Source organism: Rhinolophus sinicus, linkage group LG06 (assembly GCF_036562045.2).
Source record: "Rhinolophus sinicus isolate RSC01 linkage group LG06, ASM3656204v1, whole genome shotgun sequence".
NCBI classification, from domain to species: Eukaryota; Metazoa; Chordata; class Mammalia; order Chiroptera; family Rhinolophidae; genus Rhinolophus; species Rhinolophus sinicus.
Window position 1 is genome coordinate 97710145 of NC_133756.1, and position 26154 is coordinate 97736298.

The following is a 26154-nucleotide window of genomic DNA, read 5'->3' on the forward strand; positions in this document are numbered from 1 at the left end:
TAGTCTGCTATATATTTTGTTTTCTTTCTATTAACAAACACGTTAAAAAAGAAAGAAGTGTGCTCTTCTGATGTTGCCTTTTTGGTTTTTGTTTGTTTGTTTTTTGTATTATTTTAGTGGTGTTTGACCTGTTTCCCAAAGCCAAAACAACCCCCAATTCAGAAACCATGTTCCCAAGGTGTAGACCCCTTACACACTGGAGCACCTCTACCAAGAGGTAGAGATGTTACATACACCATCTCATTTACTGTCCACACAATGGTCTAAGGTACTGAAGTAGGTGTTATCTTCATTCTGCGGGTGAGCAAAGGAAGATCAATGAGCTGGAGAAGCTTGCCCCATGATCTCACAGCTAGTAAGTGGAGAAGCAGGTATTTCATTTTAACTGTCTGATATCACAAGTCTATTGTCTTCCAGCAAACCATCATTGCTGGGGGCGGGGGAGTACAGGGGAGTAGTGCTGGCCTACAACCCTGCTAGATTACAGGAAAGAACAAGCTTATCATCTCTCAAGGCAACCAGTGCCAGAGCTGTTTGTGCTCAAAGGGCAATCAGGCGCCAAGTATCCTGCCTTGAAGGGAACAATCAGTAATTTGTTGCTGACAAACTGCCACTTACACCAAGCAGGCCCCCTCCCCATTCTTACTACCACCAGGAACTGACCTCCCAGCACTCCTTCACATTCCACAAAGACTGAAGCCCCTGCATACTCCCCCTCCGCACCGGGTCCTGCCACCACCCCACTGACACTTCAACATCTGCTTCCTCATCCAATATCCAGCTTCTTTTCCACAACCTCCAATGACCTTCTTCTCTGTGATTCACACACCCACAAGGACACCAAGAGTTCAAGCTATCTAACCCCTTGGCTTTGGCTTTTTGGCAATCCTTTCATTCAACTCTGGTTTACTCCTAATCTTATTTCCCACAGTGGCTATCTAAAAAGAATTTTCTCCTTTCTCAAGAACCCAGCCCCACACTTCCCCTCACTCATACCAGATGGCCTAGCCTTCTGCTTCTCTGAGAGAAGTTCAAGCCCCTCTGGTCAACACTATCTTTATTCATTCACTTCAACTTGCCTGTCTCAGAAAAGGGGCCCTCTTCCTCTCAAAAGCGAACAACTTGACATGAAGCTTCTAATCTCACCCTCTCTCACCTCTAGCTACATTTTTTTCTCTTTCTCTCCCTCTGTCATTTCCATCATCCCTCGTCTCTCCTCACAAGCGATTTCTCCTTCCCCTAGGATTACAAACTTCAGTGTACTCCTAATCTCATGATGAAGGAAGAGGAGACACAGGGTGGGGGAAGGAGACTTTTCCACACCGTCACCAGCACTCTGCTGTGCGCAGCTCCTTACTCCTCACACTACCCACAAGGAGATCACAAGTTAAAGACCCAAATCTTCTGTCTCCATTCTCCCAGGTTTTAAATAATGAGGTTAAATAAGATGCACGGTCACAGAGCTAATGACCTGCAGAGCTAAACTTTGCACCCAAATGAGCTCACCTGAAATGTATACACGTTCCCACTAGTCTAGGCACAGTCGCACATCCCCAACTCACTATTCTAAATTTAACAAATCCAGTTATCTCCTGGGTAAGTCTAAGAGGGATTTTACCTGCATCTCGAAACTTAAAATGTGTCAAATCTTAACTCACAATTCTGCTCCACTCCCAAGTACTCTGGCCACATATAAACACATAAATGGTCTCATAACACCATACTCCTAGTAACTCAACTAATGAATCACCCCAAATCCTTCTTTCCACTCATCAAATGCTGCTGGTCTCTCTCCTCTTCTTCTATATCACTTCTTCTGTATCCATGTACGGCTATCACTTCATCTCTGCTGTTCTATTACAGCAGTCTAGTAATTGGTTTCCCAGCTTCTGTAACTCTAATTCGTCACATGTACTAACAGTCAGAATAAAATTCCTAAAGGGCACCTCTGATAATGTCACTATCCACCTTGAAAACCCTGAATAGGTAAATAAAATCCAAACTCCATACTGTAAGCAATTTGGGGTCTCCATGATGTGGCCGTACATACCTTTCCAAGTACCTCGCCTGAGATTCTACCATTTCTAATCTCTAACTCAGCACTTTGAAACTACTAGACATTCCTGTAGTTTCCCATTTCCATGTTTGTCCTTTACCTACATTTCTTAAGCTGTATCTTATCTAATCATTAGGATCCAGCACGAATAACCTCTATTTAAGCATCTTCTGAGGACCCCACCCAGAAGTCCCTTCTCCAGCTTCGGTGTTCTCACAGCATTTTTGTTCTTACTGTATCTAAAGCACTCAGCACATTCTTCTTAGTATTATAGTGATTATATGATAAGGATTTTTTTTACCCCATTCTATTTTATTAGTCTAATACGGATACAAGATTTTACTTATGTATGAATGTACTAAATTATCCATACATAAGGTACTCTGCATTCAGAAGACATTCATTATTGGTAGACAATTCTAGAGCGTCAAATTCTATATCAGCGTGAATTAAATCATACCTTGTATGTGACTTTTATTTGAAAAGCTGACTTTTTTCATCCCTGGGAAATGTGTGCAGTATCTACACTGGCCCATGAACACCATTTCTCATTTGCAGGGTATTTATCAATTTGTTCTGCATAAACCAAAGCCTTTTTTCAGGCTGTGAAGGACAATGTGACAACAAATGATGAGGTTTCCCTACAAACACATGGCTTCTACAACTTTAGCAGCTCCACTGGCAAAACACTGGGTGTCAGGGACCTGGTGATCAAAAACATTTTCCCTGTTTTAGTACCCTCCCCAATTGTGCCTCCCTTGGTAGAAACCACAAGTATATTGTTTAGAGTAGTGGTTTCCTACAAGCTACATCAGACACCAAGAATCTCCATAAAATTAAAGGCTCCTGTGGTCTCAAGCCAGGGGATTCCGCCTAGTTCAGGTCTGGAGTGGGGCTCAGGAATCACATTTTTAATGTTCCCTCCAGTTGATTCTGATGCTAGGCAGTGTGGCAACTACTGACTTTTTTGGGGGAGGTGGGGGAGGGCGGTAGAGGGTAGATGCATGCTTTGTGTAAGGAATCAAGAATTCAAACTACGTTTAAAAAGGAAACAGTATTTATTTTAACAAAATTTGTAAGGATCATCTCTACTTCCTCACTTGAAGCTCTTCAGTACTTTTCATGGCAGAAATAGTACCCTTGGCCCTGAGGTTAGGGAGGAAATAAGACCATTATCTCCAAGTCCTAAGAATCAAGCATGACCTGAAAGTTCTTCTGTCCACAGCCCTCTGAATCATGACTCAACAATTATCCTGAATTTTATCTCTGACAGAGCAATTACTCGGAATTAGCCTTTCCAAGCTCCCCATGCACATATTTCTAAATAACTATCTAAGGTATGTGTTTCTCTTTTTCTTTTTTAGACCTATTATTCAACTCTTCTCTTGCCAACTTCTCCCTCTATGTTCTGTGCCCCCTACCTTACCCCCAGCCTCTCTCATTGCTCATATGCTTGTCTTTGCCTTTTGACATGAGTTTTCCATTAACCTCTGGGAGCCTACTGTGTTTCCCCCAAAAAAAGACCTAGCTGGACAATCAGCTCTAATGCATCTTTTGGAACAAAAATTAATATAAGACCCGGTCTCATTTTACTATAATATAAGACCCGGTCTTATTTTACTATAAAATTGTGTGTCATGTCATGTCATGTTATATCATATCATATCATATAAGACTGGGTCTTATATTAACTTTTGCTCCAAAAGACGCATTAGAGCTGATTGTCCGGCTAGGTCTTATTTTCGGGGAAACACCGTATGTCGTGCCTCCTAATTCAATTATTTCAGACACTGTCTCCTGGATGATTGCCTCTCTGGTCCAAACATTTTATGTCAAAATTGAAACTGTACTTTTATTATTTCATTCACATTTAGAAATGTTCTCTCTTGGTTCATAAAAGATTTGGTGATGAAGGCAATCTTTGATTCACTCTGAATTGGCAAAGACTTCCATGCTATAATTCATTACATACACTGATGCCAGAATAAACCTCATAAAGGGCAATTTCAATCAAAAGCCTCACGTGTCTCTTGAGAGCATGCATGCACGTTAAACCAGATTATATGACATAGCCCTCTATGATTATTCTCTGGCTCTCAATCCTTGTACTCCAGCTAAGACGATATTTATTATGTCTTAGTTTTCTTCAATATTGCACATATCAAGACAACCAATGTTCAAGTTCATAGAGTAAATATGCCCAAGCAAGGAAAGAATTCCAACAGTCTAAAGCAGAAGGATTCAGTGGTTGAATACAGAACTGGAGAAAAGCTTCAACATTCCCAATGCTTCAGAAAAATCTCGTGCTGTTACAGCCAGCAGGGCTAAGAAGTATCTACTACCTTTATGACTTTTGTACCAAATGGTTTCAAATCCGAAACATGGTCAATGTTTACATGGTCATGTAAATTAGATTGATTACACAGGGAATGAAGGATAAAACAAGGTTCAGTTTATAAGTAGCAAGCAATGATACCACTATCTTAAAATTAGTTATCTGCATATAAAAAATATTGAAGATTTTTAAATAATCTCCTTTCTTTTTGTATCTCTAAACATTTATCACAGTCTAATTTAATATATAATGAATGTACATACTTTTTGTCTAACTTTTCTGACAAATGCAAACCCACTGTAGTGGAGTTTTGTTTTGTTTTGTTTTCTATTTTGCACACTGATGTGTCTTCAAGCATCCAAAATACTGTCTGACAAATCACAGGTACTTGATAAGGCTTTATTGAACGAGTGAACAAATAAAATCAAAGTTGGTAACGTAGGAGACAGGTGGACAAGGTCCTAATACTGGTGTGATTCACCTGTGTCTAAACCAAAATAAGAGTTAACTGCCATGTTCTTCAAGGTCTCTTTCTACTCTGAAGGTACTAAGCTTAGGGGGGGGAGGAGGTTGGTACATGAGGATAAAAGGGATCAAATATATGGTGATGGAAGGAGAACTGACCATGGGTGGTGAACACACAATGTGATATATACATGATGTATTACAGAATTGTACACCAGAAACCTATGTAACTTTACTAATAATTTTCACCCCAATAAACTTTAATTAAAAGAAACAAAAAGATACTAAGTTTGACATTCTAAAAAACTAGGCCAACATTTGAGTTAGAAGTAGTACTTTCTGATCATCTCAAATAACAAAACAAAACAAAACAAAACAAATAGCTTGAGCAACTCCCCACCCCCACATGTACATAATGAAGGTATGAGAACTAGCCTAGAAGAAATGCAGCTCCCAGATAGAAAGCTATAAACTACTCCTCACCAATAACTGATACAATACCATCTTCAAAAGCTGTTTTCAAAGCAGATGCAGAATTCACATTATATTCAACATGTTTGGATAAACTCCACTAAGCAAACTGGGAAATTACCAACAGAAGTGAAAACTATGCACTTAATACCACACAGGCCACTACTTACCTTGTTGGTGCCTGATGTTTACCAATAGACAATAAAACATGTTTCCATTATTACGCCAAAAATTATGACAAAAATGTCATCAAGGGTATGTCACGGTTCAGACTTGAAATTACAAGCCAAACATAAGATTCCAGTTTTACTAAGGCCACTCTATTCATACATAAAAGAGAGGCACTCTCACTGTGGTTCCGTGGGTAAATACAAGTGCATTAAAAGAAAGCCACAGGTGTCTACAGGTTACATTATAAAGTCAGGCTACCCATGCCCCATTTTCTCCTTTGCACAAACCCAAAGAAATGGCCAAGTAAAACACTTTTTAAGAAAAGCTCATCTGGGGTAGCCTTCTTACATCATCGACAAGACAGTCAGAATAACCTTATCAAGATGCAAATACAACACTATTTCTCTGATAAATGCCCAGCAATGGCTTCTCATTGCCTGTGAGTTAAAACTCCACATCCCTAACATGGCCTATCAGGTCTTGTCTATCTGCCTGTAACCTTCATACATGCCATTTTGCCCTTGACTATTGCTTTTCTACCGCAAGGCCTTCATTCGTCCCTTCCCTAAATCTGGAATGTTATTCCCTAATCCTGCTTCACCTACCACTTCTCCATGACTGATTTAAATATCTCTTCCTCAGAGGGGCCGAACTTCCCTCATCTTCCCATTCACCCAACTAGGCCTGGTTTATTTTAAATATGTTCTCTTAGCATACTATATTTTGCTTTTCTAGCACTCAAAAAACAATTTTGACAACTGTAATTGGTTAATGTTGGTCACCCAATGAAAATATAAATTACTTAAGCCATTGATAGTACCTTAGGCCTGGTTGGCACTTAAGTTCTTATAGAAAAAATTAGTTTTACCAACAGGAAATAAAGGCATAGACAATTTAAAAAGAGTGGAAGAATGCTACAAAAGCAAGTTCCTGCCGCAAATCCCTGGTCCTTTTGCTTGTTAAAGTAACCAGGGTAGGCCCAAGATGGAACCACTCATGCTAAACCCCAACTCTGCAAACCAAAACCTAGATTCTATGCTGGCTCTCCCAGAAAAGGAAGGCCGAGGTCCATCACCTCTTGCTTGCTGAGCACAAGTTACCCAACCCGGCTCCAAAATCCCCTATGCTCCATATAAGGACAGTAACGCTGCTTTAACAAATCAGCTAATGCCCAGTGTAACTTCTTTGTTCTTGCTCACTTTGGTCTAAAAATGTCTTGTACAGTTCTTCAGAGCTGCTTTCTATTGGCTGGATTGGATGCTGCCCGATTCATGATTCACTGAGTAAACCCAGTCAGATTTTTAAATGTATTCAGTTGAATTTGGTTAAGACACTTTATGGCCTATTGTTCTTTTGGAAGAGCAAAAGACTATCCTCAATAAGTCTTCAATAAGTCACGGTTGCCTCTCTGCATCACACTTCATACAGTAGATTCTCTACAAGTTAGGTGACTCAACTTTTTCGCCTATCAATGACCTACAAAAATTCCAGGAGTACAGCTTTTCTGGCTATCAACAAATTGTAGAGTAGGCTAATTCACAAGTACAGAATCTGTGAATAATAAAGATCAACCGTATAGTCCTGCATCCCAAGTTATTTTGGGCCACAGCATTTATTTCACTGTCTAATCATTTTGTTGGAATTTTTGAGCTATCATAAGTCACTGACCATTGATAAAGCTTATCTTTCACTATCCATTCATACTGAAATAAGGCTTTTTTTAGGTTATGCTATCCTAAATGAATATTACTACCATCTTACCCTTTAGTGTGTATACTCCTTGAGGGCAAAAGCTACTGTTTTCACCACCAGGTCCCCATGAATTGGCACAGTGCTTGTCACCTAACAGGTAGTCAATGAACGTTGAATAAATTAAAGAACAGAAAAATATTGAGCTCTGTTTACAAATATTAAATTTGTTCTAAATGATTCTCAAGTACGTGAAAAGTTATATATGTATATTTATGTGTTTGAGTGTATGTAAATATATAACCTATTTCCTCTCAAAATTTAGTTTATGCCCATGCTGAAAAGAATCATGCTAGACATGTCCAAGTACATACTTATTTTATAATTTAACATTTGACTCTAAAATTCTATTTATGTACCTTAAGGTGATTTGTTTCTACATAAAGGTTTACTAGATTTTGCAGGGGGACTATTTGTGTAACAAATGTTTACTAAGCCTCTGCTACATAATAAAGCTCTCGAGTATTATGCAGCAGTAGAAATGTAAGTAAAACTTTCTAACCTCAAAAAGCATATATTTCGCTGGAGGAGATAAGAGACTGAGCTCTCTGTGAAACATTGAACTACTTTTTGTTTGGCATAACAATTCACAAAAGAAATAAAGGGGTTTCAGGGGATTATTGAATATTACTAAATTCAAACAATTTTTTTTTCTGAGACATGTGACTTGTGACATAAGTTTCAAACTGTTTTTCAGAGCCTGAAATAAAAAAAAAAAAAATCTAAGCCTTTGAATCTCAAATTAAATCAAGTTATGTTCTTTGAAATACAGAGCTAATATGATGAAAACATCTCGTAAGTGGTGTTTTTTTCAGAGAGGAACTCCACCTGAAATGTGCAACTTTCTCAGCTGTCCCAATCCTTAATAGTGGGTGGTTTCTATGTGGGTGCAAAAATAAGGGTGGTAAAAAAATGGAAAACAATAATTCAATTGTCCAACTGAGAGTCATTAAACAGTAAAATATGCTTCCTCTACAAAGTTCAATAGAAAATGTTATTTGTATAAACAACTTAGGCATTTGGAAAGGTTCCAATTTAATAGAGGACTTCCTGATTTATATAACCACATTTAAGTGGGTTGTAATGAGGGTCGGTTATAACTGATGGATTTTCTTTTGATTCAGTAAATGAGAAGGTAATTTGTTTCCTAGAATTTAATAAAAATCATAGGTCTCTTTTCAAAGACTTCATTTGTGGTCAGTAATGGCATTGTCTCTGGTTTGCAAACATTTTCCTAAGAAATGCCCAAGAAGAGTTTCTTGGCCACATTCTACCTTATACATCATAACAGCATTAGACAATTATTAGTAATCTGTTATCATAGCTCATAACCAAATTCTGAAGAAAATCTTTACAGAAGCTTTAATAATAAAATAGGTTAGTAATTGAATCTTATTAGTGTGAGTTGAAGAAAACAAGCTCTTGTTTAGCTAAAATCATTTATGATCTTTTAAGAGTATTTCCTGGGTTTATAAACATACCAGGTTTTTTTGTATGTGTTGTTTTTTAAACCTGAAACACAGGTTACTGGCTCTCAGCATGTTTTTATACTATATAGGGATCAAGTCAAAACACATAAAGCAAGCTGTGTGCCATACATCCCATCCTCAACTATATTCCTGATTTATCACTTGGAAAACTGGATCAAATAATACTTTTCCATTGGACCTACCAGATGCATCCTCAAATTGAATGGATTTACTTGGCAAAAGATTTATACATTTTCCCCACAGTAATTTCTCTAACAAGGAAAATAAAGGCAATTTTTCCAACCACTCCTTTAAAAAAGTTCTTCTACTTCACACCCTCTGAGCAGGTACTGTGTTTCCCCGAAAATAAGACCTAGCTGGATAATTATCTCTAATGCATCTTTTGGAGCAAAAATGAATAAAAGACCCGGTCTTATCTTAGATTATATTACATAAGACCCAGTCTTATATTATAGTAAAATAACACCAGATCTTATATTCATTTTTGCTCCAAAAGATGCATTAGAGATAATTATCCGGCTAGGTCTTATTTTAGGGGAAACACGGTATCAGTGATCACTCTAGGCTTCTATCTATAGACCAAGGTGACTTCAGGCTCATGGTTAAGTCACTTTACTATTATATCACACTAACACACACCCAGCTTAGAAGAGGTAATCAAACAAATATTTGCACCTGAGCAAATTATTGCTTGCTCAGGAAGCCACAAAAGAGTCCCTATGACTTGAAATGTGACTATTTTAAATTTGTCTCACCTTTCGACATACTCTCCTAAGGACAGAACAGAAAAGATTCCCAAATGCAGGATACTCTCCAGGCAACCCAATATTCAAAACTTGGATTGGGTTCAACTTACCATCCATCTATCAGTCAGTACACGTACAATATGTATATAGATTTCCATATAAAAGTTTTTATTTTTTTTTAAGATGTAACATGCTCTTCATTTTAAGAACTATTCAACACTAACCATCAGTATTGTTATATCTGCATATCTGCATTCAAACAGACTAAATACCTGAACAGGAACACACTAGTTATGTCAAAAAACTAACTGGGCAATTATTATGAAACATTTTGATCTGAATTACCTAATTGATGGCCTCATTTCTCCACTCAGTGTTGGGGAACATAACTTTAGTTGAGAAGTGTTGTGTGTTGTCTGTCTCCACCACAGGAATTTTCTGTTTAGGTGTGTCTAAAGGAATGAAGTCCCCACCTAAAATATTTACTAGCAAACTGACTCTCCTTCTTGGTAAATGTTTAATCTCCTAAGTGCAAGGTTCACAGCATCCAAGACTTTCCTGAGAGTTAACACAGACCATCACACAAGCTGTTTACACACAACTGCAACTGGACTTTCCAATGGTTTCCAAGACTACCTAGAATGAACAAGCTTTGCCTCTTATCAATGATTAATATTTTTACTGGCACTACTTCAGCTTGATTAACAATATCCAATTTTTTAAAAAATCTAGACTTCTTTTAAGACGTTGGCTAGAAAGTGATTTTAAATTATAGGCACAGTAATTTACATGCCCCAGTGTAATGCAGGGTCTCTGGTCCCGCTCCCCGCACAGGAACGCAGGATATGGTGAGGCCAAAAAGGAACAACAATGGAGTCATGGATACAGGGTTCATACTACTATATTCTCAATGGCAGCTGGTCAAGACACAAAAGCAAACATCTGCCAATACCCCAACAAGGGGTCTTCCTGCACCACAGTCTCACTGGCGGCCGGGTGAGACACAGGAAACAAACATCTGCTAGTTCCACTACATGGTGGTACGTTCCCAAGCAAACAGTCAAGCAGTCCATCAAATCAGGGATGGAAGGCACTTGCAGCATGCACAGGTAGCATCACCTTATTCAATTTCCTATAGTCCACAATCATTTACCAGGGTTGTGCATTGGCCTCATAATATGTGCCCTCTCCGCAGGGTGAAGACTTCAAGTCCTCCCCAACCTGGGGGTGAGGGACGACCTCAACTTCACCCTCATCCTCCACCGGGGACTCAGCAAGCGTTTCCACCGGGGACTACAAGTCCCGCACCCGGACTGCCTCAGCAAGCACTTCCCAACCCACATGGTCACAACGACCTTCGCTTTCTCTGGCCTATGCTGGTTGCAGAATTATCCATGTCTTCCCACCCCTCCACGGGGGTCCAGCTCTCTGGCAGCTGCTCCTCACAGGCTTCCTGAGACTGAGTGTTCATACATACAAACTGCTCCACCGCCCTTCGGAGAGCTTTGGCCGGCACCGTACCCTGCTCGGGCGCGATGTGTAGTGCAGGGTCTCAGCTCCCGCTCCCCACACAAGAATGCAGGATATGGCTAAGCCAAAAAGTAAAAACAATGGAGCCACGAATAGGGTTTCATACCACTATATTCTTGATGGCGGCTAATCAAGACACAAAAGCAAACATCTGCCAGTACCCCAACGAGGGGTCTTCCTGCACCCCACTCTCCCTGGCCGCCGGGCGAGACACAGGAAGTAGGATCCACACGATCTGCAATCTACCATCCGCGCTTGCTAATGGCATTTGCTAGCTGCAATCCACACTTGCTAGTTTAGCCATGGCAGTTATATCAGTGACCAATGGCTAACTGGTAAGAGCTGATGGCCACCCATCCACAGCAGATGGCCATCTGATTACAGCTGATGGCCATCTAATAACCGAGCCAGCACCTTTCCATGTGAGGCCGAGAGCCTAGAAACTGCTCTCTGGGACTCTGTCCCCACACCCAGCTTTGCTTTGGACATAATTTCTGAATGTGACACACTAAGATTTACAGCCTTTTATTATCCCATACTATCATGTGCTAAATTAACCTGACAAAACAACCTGTCTCATAGGCAGATTCACAGTAATATCTTTGAGCTTCTACTTGTTTAAATGAACCAGTATAAACTATTTTCAAAGGAACAGTATTGCATTTTTTTTCCTTGTGGTGATAGAGTTTTATTTCCTACTAGTAAGGTTTTAAGGCTAGGTCCATGATTCACTTTGGAATTAATTGATTCCCTCCCATGCACTTGCATGCACCAGGACTGATGCATTCATTTTCTTTTTGCATTTATATATATATATTACTGTGTAATTATAGTTAAATAATGGTATATTTTGTATCTAGTCTACCCATGTAATTATTGGAGGACTGAGTCTTACACCAATTTGCAATCACTCCCCTCCCCCACACCACAAATTTCGAAGCCCCAAACACAGCCCCAGCTATGCAACTCCTAACTTACTCCTAACTCAATGTCTTTACTCAGTTCAAAAAGTTAAAACAGTCTAAAAAGTGGCCAATTAGAGCAGCTGTAGGAAGTTAGACTGGAAGGACTGAAGCTGCTTCCCACTAGGCCAGTGCTGCAGTGGGCAGATAAAAGGGAGCCATCAAAAGCTCACCTACAGCTCATTCATTCTTAGAAAAAGGAGGAACCATGACATCTTGCTACTCTTGAATGTTAAGGAGAGTGTGGGATGCTGCCCTGCTTTGGACTTTACTTCTGGAAACAACTAACCCACTTTCTGAGCCACAGGAATTCCCCACTGCATCCCAGACGACTATTCTATTTTACTTCCTTCCAAGCCAGCAACATCTCACTGGTACCAAAAAAGCAAACAAAAAAGCCAGCAAGCACAAGGCCAAAAAGGTGGGAGCAGAAGGGGACAGCTGAAGAATGAGGCCAATTTACAGGCCAGTCATAGGCCTACTCATCAAAAAAAAACTCCTGGATCAGCTTCCACTAATTAGGTAATTATATCGATACAGTAACAGCACCTTCTTTTCATTACTTGACTCAGAATCTGTTTTCACCCTAGTAATGCAAACACATTGAAAGCAGACATATCACTGGTCTTACTACTGCCCTTCCACCCATTCCCACCACCATGATTTACAGAACGTCTGCAAATGTCTTGACTTCACAAATTATTTTGCACTGGCATTGCTCACTTATAAAAGATATTGTTTTTTTTTTGTTTTTTGGTAAGTCATTGTTTTGAGTGGTGATATCTCAAGACTACTCTGGCTGAGAATGTTGTGGCTATTACTCAAAGTTAAGAGTCACAGCTGTCCCTCCTTCTCTTATTAAATAAAGAAGCTGAAACTAGAGCATCAATAAGCTATTTTAAGGACTACTGAAACTTTGTACCTTCCTATGTAGAATTGAAGGTGACAAACGTGGGTAAGGCCAATTCTTGCATTCCAAACACACCAGCCTCACCCATTAGTCTCAGGGACACATTCCTGGAGCACTGTCTTTGGTACAACAGCTTGCGATATCCTCACATGCCCTCCATGTTAGGAATTTAAAGTCTTCTACTATTTTACTACATACATAGTTATTTTTAACTGTTTAGACTACACTTGGAGGCTCTGGAAAGGGATACAAAGTGTTGGATGGTGAGCATATGGGAACATATGTATATTTTCACATTAGTTGTTTCAGAAATAATTTGTTTATAAGACTTTTTACCTTAGTTAAATTTCCCTAACAAAGCATTGATGTTTAAGTCAGATTCCCAGTAATAAGAGCTAAATAAGTCTCCTGATTTAAAAGTAACAAACAATATTACACCTACCCCTACATAGTATTCACCTCGATCTAACTCCTCAAAGTCCTCTAAGCAGAATTTAATTTAATATTCATTGCATAGACTAAATCTTCAGCTACTCATCAATTCACACCTTTCAAATCTAATCTGCAAGAGCCAAACAACAACATCCATTTAGCCAAAGTGGAGACAAGCAGCCCAATGCAGAGATAGCAAGTTCACCACAAGCTGGGGAAATCACCTACCATCAATCTCCCTGGAAAGCTGCATAACATGGTGATTAAAAAACCCTACCTCAGCAGTTACTACATGTGACTTCAAAAAGATATTTTAAGTAAGAAGCATAACAGAAATTAAGAGAGATATGAATAGAAATTAAGAGAAATATGGTGAATGTTTAAATTAAAAAAATTATTATAGTTAAAGACACATTGCCATTCATCCCCTTCAAAATACTCCCCCTCGCTTTGAAAACACTAATCCCATCATTCTTGCCACTTTCTGAAGCAGTTCTGGAAGTCCTCTTTTGTGAGTGTCGTTAGTTGAGCTGTCGTGGCTGCCTCAAGGCCCTGAATCATTTTGACTTTGGGGAAGAGACAAAAGTCACATGGTGCCAGATCCAGTGAATAAGGTGGATGAGGACACACTGTAATGTTTTTATTTGACAGAAATTGCCATACCAGAAGTAACGTGACACAGAGCTGTGTTATGATGAAGGATGATTTACGGCACACTTTGAAACACACCTTCTCTCAACCGTAGCTCACACCTGACTGCACCAAACAAGTTGAAACTTGTCACACACTGTTACTAAGGTTCAACATGCTGCTGCCCGTATTAAAGATGACTGCCTTTCCATTGGATGGCACTCGGCAGCAGCATACACCGTGTTTTGTGATCCCACAGGAAAGGCTCCATGTCACACATCACTTCTGATATTGCAATTTCTGCCAAATAAAAACATTACACTGTGTCCTCATCCACCTTATTCACTGGATCTGGCACCGTGCACTTCTGGCTCTTCCCCAAAGTCAAAGTGTCCATGAAAGGTAAATGTTTTGAATTGATTCAAGACATTGAGGCAGCCACAATAGCGCAATTAAAGACAATCACAAAAGAGGACTTCCAGAACTGCTTCATAAAGTGGCTTCCAGAACTGCTTCATAAACTGCTTCATAAGAACAATGGGATGGGAGTGTTCGAAGTAAGGGGGAGTGTTTTGAGGGAGATTAATGGCAATGTGTCTTTTACTGTAATAATTTTGCTTTAATTCAAACATTCACCGTAGTTTTGATGACACCTTGTATGTTTACTATACTGTTAATAACAAGTAAAAGACCAACTAGAAGGAGCCTGAATATACTATAGAGATTATTTTGTAAATTCATGTATATGAATCTGATGGAATATTTTTGTCATGAAATTACTAAAAATTATAATATCTATGAAAACCTTGAAGTATTTGCTATAATCCTCTTTACAAAGAAAAAAACAAATTATATATGTGTGTGTATGTACATATATATATATATATATATATATATATACACATATCATTCTATTAGAAAAATATACACGTAAGTAAAAAAAATTAAAGTTTATAAGGAAAATTGTCATTTATTCAACAATTTAACAAAGGGTGTACCATAAGTCAAGCCCTGGGTCAACTGCTATAAAGCTAAAATGGTCAAAAAAAAAGACAGATCTGACCTCTGCCTTCTTGGAATTTGCAGGTTTTATTAGTAAGTCAAAATAATTGCAGTTACGTAAGTGTTCTTCCTTTTTTCTAAATAATAATGCTAGGATATTAATATTTTAGTAATATAATCTAGGCTTTTGTCTGGCTAAGTGTGTATTACAAAGTCTGTGTTGGGGGCCAGACACTGATGACAAATGTCAAGAAGTGGCACAGAAAATGACAACAAGTGTTCCAAATGTCGGTGGCGCATGATCACTGATGTTGTCCTTTCCCTTTCATCCTGTTAAGAGGAAGGCGTCCTGCTGCTTGCAGCCCCGTGGTAGTCCTCTCCCTTCTTCCTAAAGGCTCCCTAACTATACCTCAGCCTCGTGACAAGCACGGCTTACCCACCTTTCAGCAGAGAACTGAGAGAAGGAGTCATTCATGATCCCAAGAGACTAGCCACGTCTACATCCCCTTAAGAGTAACTAACACTCTGTAAGGAGCAAGCTAATAAAGTAAGCACCTGGCACAGTTCCTCTGAAAGACTGCCAACTTGACCATAATGATGTATGTGTAATGCAAATTTCATATGCAGAAACGGCTTGGCTAAGGAGTCTGCACTCTGCCCAAAGGTTTCTCCAGGAGAAACCTTCATAAATGTAAGCAAACTAAAACAATGTCACACACAATGAATCAGAAACTCATTCAGCTTATCTTCTCTTGAGAGACTTTCTTTTGTGAAGACAACATTGCCCTTTCCTTGCACAGCTAGGTTTAGATTTGCTACATAGGTTTTTAAAAATAATAAAAACATAGGATTTAAAAATGCATATAAAAAAACTACAGAAGAAATGGCAGGGGAAGGAGAGGCCATGTCAGGGGTCGTAAATGTCTGCTACTCAAAGTGTGGCCCAGGGGCCAGCAGTGTTGACACCACTTTCCAGTCTGTTGTAAATACAGAATTGCACACTCCACCCGAAACCTTCTGAATCAGAATCTGCATTTAATAAGATCTCCAGGAGTTTCATGCACACATTAAAGTTTGGGAGTCACTGTTCTAGATACTGGTAATAATATCCTATTTCTATACCTGGAAGGTGAGCAAACTTAGTATTATTCTCTAAAATGTACACACATATTTTATACAGTCTTCTGATTATGTGATATGTCTCTACACCAGCTTTCAAATGGACTCCATGTCTACAAACTGGCAAGTAGGAATTGTTAAAATCTGGAAGAATGTTACATGAATCTGATCTTCAAACAGTAAAAACTCACATACCTACAGATAAAACTTTGGAGATCACATAATCCAACTTATTCACTTTAGGGAAAATGAAACCACGTGATTCACGAAGGGGCAGGCTTTCTCTGGGTCAGATTGCTCAATTACTATGTCAAAGTCAGATTAGGGCTCAAGTCTCCTGATCCCCAGAAATGTTCTGTGTCCTACAATAATACTAGTTTAATATGTGATGACTGCTTTGTTTTCCCAATATAAACAAACACTCATGTTAAAAGAGAAATCAGTATTTAAAAAACTTTAAACCAGTACCTTGTATATTTAATAACAGATTCCCAGTATAGATTAGTTTGAATGAATAATTACCTTTGAGACACAGGCAAACATTGTTACCCACATCTTCTCAAAGGGCTGAACTGAATTAAAGCATGATTAAGTAATTTCCTTATGGAAGAACCATGGAGCTCAATTTTAGAACAATTTATAATATTCTCTTCCACAGTAACCAAAAATTGCCCTTTACTTTCATCAAAGTCAGAATATCTTCCATGTTTAATATTTGGGTGAATGAATCTATGTGATTTCAAATGTAATCAATATCTGAAGTAGAACTTTTAAAATTATTACTTAGGATACTGAAAAACAGTAGTACTCACCGATACTAATTTCATCATCTGTTTCAGCATCACCAATACATTCAAATTGGAAATCTTGCAGTGACTGGGAAAATTTCTGTACTGCCATAGACAGATCTGTAATTGAAAGTTAAAAGAATTACAAGTTAGAGGTACCATGGAATACTCAAGTTTCCACATGTAATAGTATATAACTTTGATGTTAATACTATTTTAACCAGAACCTTTAACATACTAGTTTGACAAATATAAGCAGAATTTAAAGTAACTACTGAAGAAATATTTTAGGAACTGGATCTGCTCTGCTTAAAGGGGATCTGTCCTTTTAAGAAAGTTTTAATGCCAGTCATGTATTCTCTGGAAGCCAACTTCCCAAAGCCTTTATCAAAGAATTACTATTCATTCCTTATAAACAGAACATTTATTAAAAATTTAAAAAAGGAATGCTACTGAGGTTGCTACTAAAAAGAAAAAAAGAACCAGCCAACCTTTGATTAGAAAGTGTCCCTGATGTTATTCTACACAGACTGTGGAGTATGCAGGAAATACGTTTTTACCAATTAACTACTAGTTTTGATCTCATTCTATGGTGAAAGGCCACCTGGAAGGTTGTTTACAAATAATCTTGTGATTTATAGGAGACCTCAAGCTAAACATACTCTTCAATCCTGACTTCAGTCTGAACAAAGTCCAGAGTGTGACTAAATCCAGAAGATGAATTCTTCTTTATTCCTGGAGAGAATAAAGAAAAGCCCAGGATAATGAAAAGTACATCCCTGGGAGGCAAAAGCCTGGGATGCAACCTAACAGAGCGACTAAAAATGTAGCCTCTGGAGCCAGGCTGCCTGGGTTGAAATCCAAGTCCCAGTCCCACCACTTAACTAGCAACATGACCTTGGGCAAATTATTTAATTCCTCTGGGCATCTGCTTCCTCATCTGTAAAAAGTGAGTAGCAGTAACATAACTACCTCATAGAGCTGTTCTGAGGATTAAGTTAATATTTGCAAAGAGTTTATTTAGAACAGAGCCTGGGATGTAAGTACTATTTAAGTCTGTTAAATAAAATTTAAAATAAATCAATCTGACAGGGCAGCATCAGGGAAGATTTCAAGGTCCCACCTCTCAGAGCTACTCTGTTCATCCATGCCAACCCTTCCACGGAAGTTGGCAGCAGTAGGAAAACGTATTTTTCTGGAATACACTCCACACTTCATTGAATGACACCTCTCATGGGTTCAAGTCTAATACCTGAACCCTTACATTAATGTCAAGCAATAGGACCTGACAAAGACTCTCTCCATCAATCTTTAGTCAGGCTCTCTTCTTGACTAGGCCCTCTATCTTGGCTCCCCTTCCTCACTGGGCCTACAAAGCCCTGTTTTAGCAAGAATCCTGCCAAGTCAATTTAGAGAAAAATGCCCACCCTGGATATCGGATCAAATTCTTCACCCTCCTGCTTTGATACATAAGTCCTTGGCCTGCCTTCACCAAAAATCCTCCTACACTTGAAGTCTCCTCGTAATAATTTCCCACCCACCAACACTCACCCCTAACCTGCTCCTTGGCTATGAATTCCCACTTGTTCTTGTCACAGAGTTGAGCCTGATCTCTCCACTCTACTGCAACATTCTTGACACCTGTAGCAACAGTCCTGGATTGTCTTCCTTAGCATTTTAACAACTGTTAGAATTTGTTTTTCTGCACGAAAACAATTATGGTCCCATGCCTAGACATGGTCCCAAGAAGTAGGTTTATGGTAACACACCATTCATGAAACTCCAAGCCCAGGTACCTATCAAAGTAAACACTCATGAGTAAATCGGTCTCCAAATATGAAGGTCATCTTTTTCACCACTGTGAATCAAGAATTCACCAACATCCTCACACCACTGACAATTCTGAAGACCACAGACCTCAAGCCTCAGAGAGGCTTGTAAAAAAGTAACCACCAAAATAAACACATAAGAGACTCAGTTTTTGTCTTTTTAATCTTGTTTGAAATAAATAAATCATGCACTGAGAAGAGGATGCTACTTGTAGATTAACACCTTTTCCCACAAGAGGGGTAAAATTTGGGGACCCTCTAATCTATTTGAGAGGTCCTTTCAATCTAAGAGAATGAAAGGGTCAATCAGCTTAACAATGGTTCTGCTTTGGGCTTTCAGGAAGAAAGATGAAGAGAGCCTCCTTAGTGAATTATTAGTCAATGAGCAAAACAAAGGCTTTATCAGAATTATACTTCAATCAGCTGTGATGCGTTGGACACATTCTACTCAAGGCCCATTTTTCTTATCTACAAAACAGAGAAGACACACTTATCTCACAGGGTTGTTATAGAGACTCAGCGAAGATGTGCCTGGTACACAGTAGGCAACTCAATAAATGGCTTCAATTATTATCATTCAAGTCTAGCTCATAAAGGTGGAAAAGCTGACTGGCCCTTCAGACAGACGGGCACCACGTAAAAGTATGCAGTTATCTACGAGTACCCAGCTCTAAGGATAGAGAAGTCATAATACCTACATCAAATATTATGAGAAGACAAAGAAAGCAAACTCATCAGGCTAATTTTAAACCAAGCTGTATATGGGTACTGTCCCCAAGACTTGGGAAAAGCATTCCATTTAACATCCCTTTAATTTCCTATGTACACTATAAAGGCCTTATGGTGAACTGGATTTGAAGGCACAGATGCAATTTCTGCACAGCAGAGTTGAGAAGGGAGGGAGCTTATATGAGTGGATCAGAATGCTTAGGAACCCTTCTTTTTCTCACCTCCTCATCACAAGCTCCTCCGAGTTCCCCCTCAAACTCAGTAAGCTATCTGGAAGCTCTGTCCTAGAGAACTCTTGGCAACCCCCCATGTCCCACCATTTCTTCCTACACTGCTCTTTGCTTTGCTTCCCGTGACCTTGCTCCTTGACTGAGAATGGTTAGCTGCTTTGTCCTCTCTCAGAGATCACAGTGAATGCACTATAATAATTGCCATCCCCAAACAGGAACACAGTAAGTAGCCCAGTTTACAAGCTATCCTTGTCAATACAGCCAAGTATGAGTACAAGTATGAGTTCTAGTGGCAGATTACTCAGGTGAGCTTCCTGCTTCTACCAATCAGTGGCATGCTTCTGGGCAAGCTCCATAACCTCTCTGCAGCTCGGCTCAGTATCCTCATCTGTGAAATGGAACAAAAGCCATCTCTCAGGGTTATTGGGAGGAGTAAGTGAGTTGAAGCACTTAGAACAGGGTCTGACATACAGTTAGACACTTAAAATATGTTGGCTATTTTCCATGTTGAACATGTCAAAAAAGAGAGGAAAAGGTGAAAATGCAGGAATTTAGGTGGCAGCTGTTAGATCTTAGATATCCTTGGAAACTGCTCAAGAAAATAGTCTATTGATAGCAGTTTCAAATTCTCCCTTTGTTCACAGCAATCACGCGGTGGCAGAGACAACCTGATTAGTCAGTGTTTCTGTGTAAGACTTGGGTGTCTATTTCAACACTGGATGTAATCACGAATGTGTGAGTGATTCTTTCACAGTCCTTTTATTTTTTTTTTCAATTTCTAAAGAACTTATTTATTTTTGTAAATGGATGAGTGTCAGATTGCTATGTATTTAAATTACACTGAATATGTTTAAAAGAGTGAAGTAACAGTTTTATTTTAAAATATCAATATTTACAGGATAGCAGAAAGTACATACTTTGGCAACTCTTCCTATGAAAAATGTTAGTTGTCAACTTAGAAGTGTGAGTGGAAACATGATTTTCCAAATTACTTCTAGGAAGTATGTGAGCAGAATAGTGTGTGGACCACTGCTTTACACCACTGCGTCCAGGTAAGGCTGTAGTCACCTCTGGACGGTGGCTGCCCTTTAAAAAAGTACAGATTCCTGGGCTCCATCCCTGATTGAGTTAATTAGGTTGGGCCCCCAGTAACTCAATTTTCAATGTGCACCCCAGATTGTTCTCATGCAAACCAACATTTAAGAAGCACTACTTAAAAAACAAACAAACTGGTATACTATAGTGTTTCAGCCAAGGCTGAAGAGGGAAACACTTCTCGGATGTTTCTGGATTGAGCAGACAACGGAAACAAGCTAAGTAATCAGAACTCACAAAGTAGCAGCACCATCGGGAAGCCTGGCACTTCCCGGAAGTCCTTGGGGGCCACTGTGCTTGCACTTTGGGCAGATAACAAGGTGTAGCCCTTTTCCAGATACTGAGTGTGAGAATTTTCTTGAAGTAGCCTGAGGAAAATCCTATTTAGGCGGGATCGACTCACACAGACGGCAAAGCGTGCGCTAATGGGAAGCGGGTGGCACAGAGCACACTTTGGGAAGCACTGCGAGAGAAGGGCAGAGGTACTTGTCATGAAAATGCCCTTGGGATCCGCTGACAACACTGGGGACAGGTGAGGCATTTGGTCCCTTTTGGCCCCACTGGGGCCTAAAATGCAGTCTCACAACACTCTTCTCCTCCTGTCCGCTCACTGAGCTGTGCTCTGCAGCATCTGCTCTCCCTAGAATCAGAGAAAAACTGCAGTTTCCTGGGGAGCAGCTTCTCCTCCACGGGCATCGCTTCATACTCCTCAATGTCAATGCTAAAGGAGTCCCATGTGCCCTCAGGAAGCAGCAGAGTGCACTGGCTCTCCTGGAGACACTCAGTGCCGTCAGCGTGCAGGATGGAGTCTTGAACCTTTTTACCTATAATTACGAAGTCTCCTTTGCTGACAGTGTCGGGTTCAATGCAGGTGTTCATAAAGTCTTCTGTGTTTGTCAGGTCAAGCTGACTGTTCTGTGTGGTGACGGACAGTTCAGTGGTGGACAGCTGCACATCTCTCCAGACCTCCAGGCTCACGTCTTGGGAAAGGGCATCCTGTGGTTGTGCCCAGTATGACGCAAGCCTCCATAATATTATCCTGTACAAAGAGGGCCATGGAGGGACCACTTCCACTCCACTGGGAGGTCTCTCTACAGGTCCCGTGTACAAGATAGAGCCTTGGTGAGACTGAGGCCACTCTTTAAGAGTGCTCAATAAGTGAGCTGCTTTAGTTTCCAGAGGCCCAAGATACCAGTACTTGCTAACTCTGATGCCAGCATCTCTGAAGAATCCCCATTGAAGGACAGTCATTGCAAACACAGGTTGTTCCTTTTCACCCTTAATCTGTAAAACATCAAGCGGAACTGTCTCTCACTTCACAATAGCAAGTGTAGTATCTGTAATGTGTTGGACTTTGCTTCCACTTCCGGTAAACAGGGTATGACTCAAACAACTGGTCTATCCCAGTGGGGTAAATCCGATAGGAATCTTACTGAAGGTGGCCTCATCTGCCTTTTGAAGAACTCCAGTAATAACCTCCTGCAACATCCCTTCTCGTCCGGCAACAATGATGACGTCTGTTTTCCATCAGTTCCAGGAGTTTCTTGGCTTGGCCCTCATGATCTGTCTTAACAATGGTCACATCCATGCCAGATAAGTGTAAAATCGGGGCAGCATTTTTTCCAAATAGAGTCCTTGCTTTGCCTTTGCAAGCTGCAGGATTGAGAAGGACGGTGGCCTTCTTCACCTGTACACTGGGAAGAATGAGCTGGTTGCCAAACACCTGAGCTTCTCGACAAGCTGTTCTCCTTAGCAGGTTATCACAGTGTTTCCCATAGAGCCAATGGCCTCCGCATGACAGCAGATTCCAGCTGTAGTTTTCTCCCAGTGATTTCGAAGTGTTTTAAAGAATACAGTTATCTTCTCCTACGGATTTGCTAGGCATTTGATGATCCTCACTTGCTAATTGGTTTATTAGCTTATCTCACCGGAAGGTAAATTCTATGAGAGTTAAGAACTTGTACTGATCTGGTCACTGCTATATCCCCAGTGCCTAAAATTCCCTATGAAGGCTTCCATGTCAGTAAAACTTAAATATGTATGCCTTTCTCCTATTAATCTCTCTTTGTCAGTTTAATTTCCAGACAGATCCAGCCAGAAACCCTAAGAGAGTTAAAGAAAACTTTTTTTCTTCCCCTACTTTAAATCTTTCTTCACTAAGAATTTTTGGTGATATGGAAAAAAACTCAAACTACAATGCTAAGTAAAATCAATAGGATAAAAAGCCATATACAATTGGTATTGTACTAATTACGTCTAAACATAAATACAAATGGAAAAAATACACCAATAGAAATAAGCACACACAAAAATTTAAGTAGTTCACTCTTGTTTGTAAAATAATGGGTGACATTTATTTCATTTTTTAAATTTTCTAAATTTTCTAAATGTATTTTCTAAGTTTTCTAAAATGAATATAAATAATTTTCTAAACAGACAAATTAAATATGTAAAGTAAAAACTTATATGACCATTTGTGCATGCAATAAATAGACCAAGAAAAAAAAAAAAAGCTGCTTTCACTGAAGGTTCTAGTTCTTTTATTCCTCCCTTTAACCACAAAGACTCTCTTCTTGACCTAACTTTAATCAGGCTCCTTTGTGCTCTCTTCTGGACTACCCTTTCATAGTCCTTTTAGAAGCATGAGAAAGCACTATACAAGAAAATATGGCTCTCAACTAGTTCAGATGGTAATTCCAAAAATAAAGGGGAGGTTTGAAATATAACTTATTTTTAACTTCAAGTTTCTGGATTCTTGATTTTCCTTTTATTTGTTCTTAGTTTCTAAAAAACCAAACTAATGATGAGGTCAAGGTAAAGCACTTATGATATTTTCTGGCAGTAATATTGACCGAGCTACAAAATGAGGAATCCAGTTCATGCTTTAAATCTTGGCTCAGTCTCTTACTGAGTGTGCAATTCTGAAATGGAAAACACAACACTTCCCACTGACTTAAAACCACATGAAACATACTATTCCCTAATTGTCTAAAGTTTCTAAGCAATGATCAGATACACAAAACCAATGTACTGGTTCTAAAATCTTTTAAATAAAATTAACATGTGATTATATAGAACTTGAATGTAAAATCTCAAGTTTTAAAGTTTATTGTTGAGTTCTCAAGTGTCAAATTATGTAATGACAGAATCAATGTTTTAAAGACAAAAAGAAAGATCAAGTGAATAAAATGTTACAAACAGGAAATCTGGTTTAGGCAAGGGTGTCTCTTTCTTCCTATTTCTACCAAGTTACTAGAAATTGAGGACAAAGAAGAAAAAGATCCCAGTCAGAGCCATCACAGCCACATCCTATGGTGAAGGCAGAGGAATAACATTTACCAGCGTGCAAGGTTGTACTTGGTAAAGACACTACAAGTACCACCCACATCACATGCTTTCCATTTGCCTAACCTACAAGGTAAGCATAGGATGTATTCACATTATAATTTGGAAGAAATTACACTGGGTTTTGCTTAGTCAGTAATATTTTTATATCAAAGAATTAACCTGTAGCACCCATGATTAAATGATGCCAATGAAATACTAAAACTTCATTTCATTAGAGAAATACAAAACAATAACTGTTTAATTATAACTCTTCTTACACACAGACTTAAGAGCTGGAGTCTACCTGTTACTTTAGAAGTGTCAATGGAATTACTTTTTACAATGTCAGCTGTGGAAGTTGGCTGTATTTATGTCAGAACATGTACAACCAGCCAGTCCACTGGTATAAGGCAGTACTTCCTGAAATCCACTTGCTCTGGGAATTAGATTTAAGCAAGGCTCTCAGGAGCAATTTATCCAGCCATCGTGTTGTGAAATTATCATCTTCACACTACCATGCAGAAGGGAGACCGTACAAAGCAATGAGAATACAAAGGTGAAAACAGGATATATACTTCCCTCCTGAAGGACAGAGTCCAGTAGGGGCATGAAGCATGTAAATAAATCATATCAGAGGTCAACTGATAAAATCTCCAACAGCGGTTAGTAACACTATCACCACAGATATGACTTACTGTGTGACTGATACTTTTTCATGCTCATAAGGTAAATTAAACCATTACTCCTCACAACAGCCACATAAATTAATATCATCAGTCCCATTCTACAGATAAAGAAATAGACACAGAGAGCTTATGTGAATTCCCCAAGGCTACATAGGCTAGTAAATATGTCAACCCAGGGAGCCTAGCTCCAGAATCCCCATTTAACCACGCTGCCATACACGCTGCACATAAATAGCAAATAAGAAGACACAGCAGTTCTGCTTGACTGCACGGAGAAGGCTTCTCAGAGGAATCAATGGCATCAGGGACTTGAAAGGTATGACAATGCACCAGGCAAGACCAAATTAAGAAAATGTCCCCAACCGTCCAAAAGGCAGCTTCCACCTACATATCCAACCATATCTATCAAGGCTCACACCAAGCTGAGGTACTGGTCATTACCAGAAACAAACCATCCAGTCTCTTGTACTTCTGTTTGTACTGTTATTCCACCTTCTTGAGTTATCCTCTTCGCCTATATTCTCTTTCACCATCTCTCTCAAGCCTCCATTTTCTCCAAAAAGCCTTTCTTGATCCCTTCCATCTTGGTGTCATCTCCTTCTTTACACTTCCTACTATATGCTGTGACTCTTGCTGTACTTCCTTTAATTTACCTTTTATCCACTTAGTTACCCATAATCCTGGTTTATCCACCTTATTTTAAGTAGTGCACTAAAAGTAGGAAACTTTGCCATCTGCAAATACTACCCACCAAGTATTCACAGCAGCACCATATCTTATATACAACAGGAATTCAATTGTTGAAACCATAAATTTCTGCAAGGTGCGTAAATACTACAACCTTCTGGATGCCTTTCACCTTCCCTCCTTCCCATTCATAATCTTGCAAGCCCCTAATGCAGCTTTTTCAGCAACTTGTATAACATGGGTTATCCACTTTCCAAAACAATAACAGAGATGTTTTACTATTTACAAGAAGCTTTGGTATACGTTTACAATAACGGTAGCAATGGTGTTGGTAAGATGTTTTACTATTTCAAAGTTCTTATGTATTTTTCTTAATTCTCACACAAAGCTATGAGGGCAGAAGCTCTGAAAAGTTAAATAACTTAATTTTCCCAGAGTCTAAGACCTGGACTCCAACCTGGACAGGTCTTCTGCTTCCCAAATTGGATGCTCTTTTGAATGCATACCATAGCTAATTCCCCCAAAATATCGGGCTTTAAAACTGGGGGGTGGGGGGATGACTTTAAATAACATCTACCTAATCCCTTACCTGTTGTATAAATTCTAAGACAGTAAGACTCCATTATTGGACTATATGCAAGAGAGCTAGCCATGTTGATTAGCATGGAATAAGCTAGCAGCAATGACCTTAGATGGTCATCAGGAAACATCATGC

General features: G+C 39.3%; 1 protein-coding gene and 1 pseudogene across 1 annotated transcript in view; both read right to left on the reverse strand.

Moving 5' to 3' along the window:
- The window catches only part of ARHGAP42 (Rho GTPase activating protein 42), a 252004-nt gene that overhangs the window by 166492 nt on the left and 59358 nt on the right, over positions 1 to 26154 (reverse strand). The window contains exon 2 of the mRNA XM_019741698.2: positions 16881 to 16976. Coding sequence (XP_019597257.1) covers positions 16881 to 16976 — 96 coding nt within the window. The remainder of the gene's footprint in view (positions 1 to 16880; positions 16977 to 26154) is intronic.
- On the reverse strand, positions 18448 to 25285 carry LOC109452616 (acylglycerol kinase, mitochondrial; annotated as a pseudogene).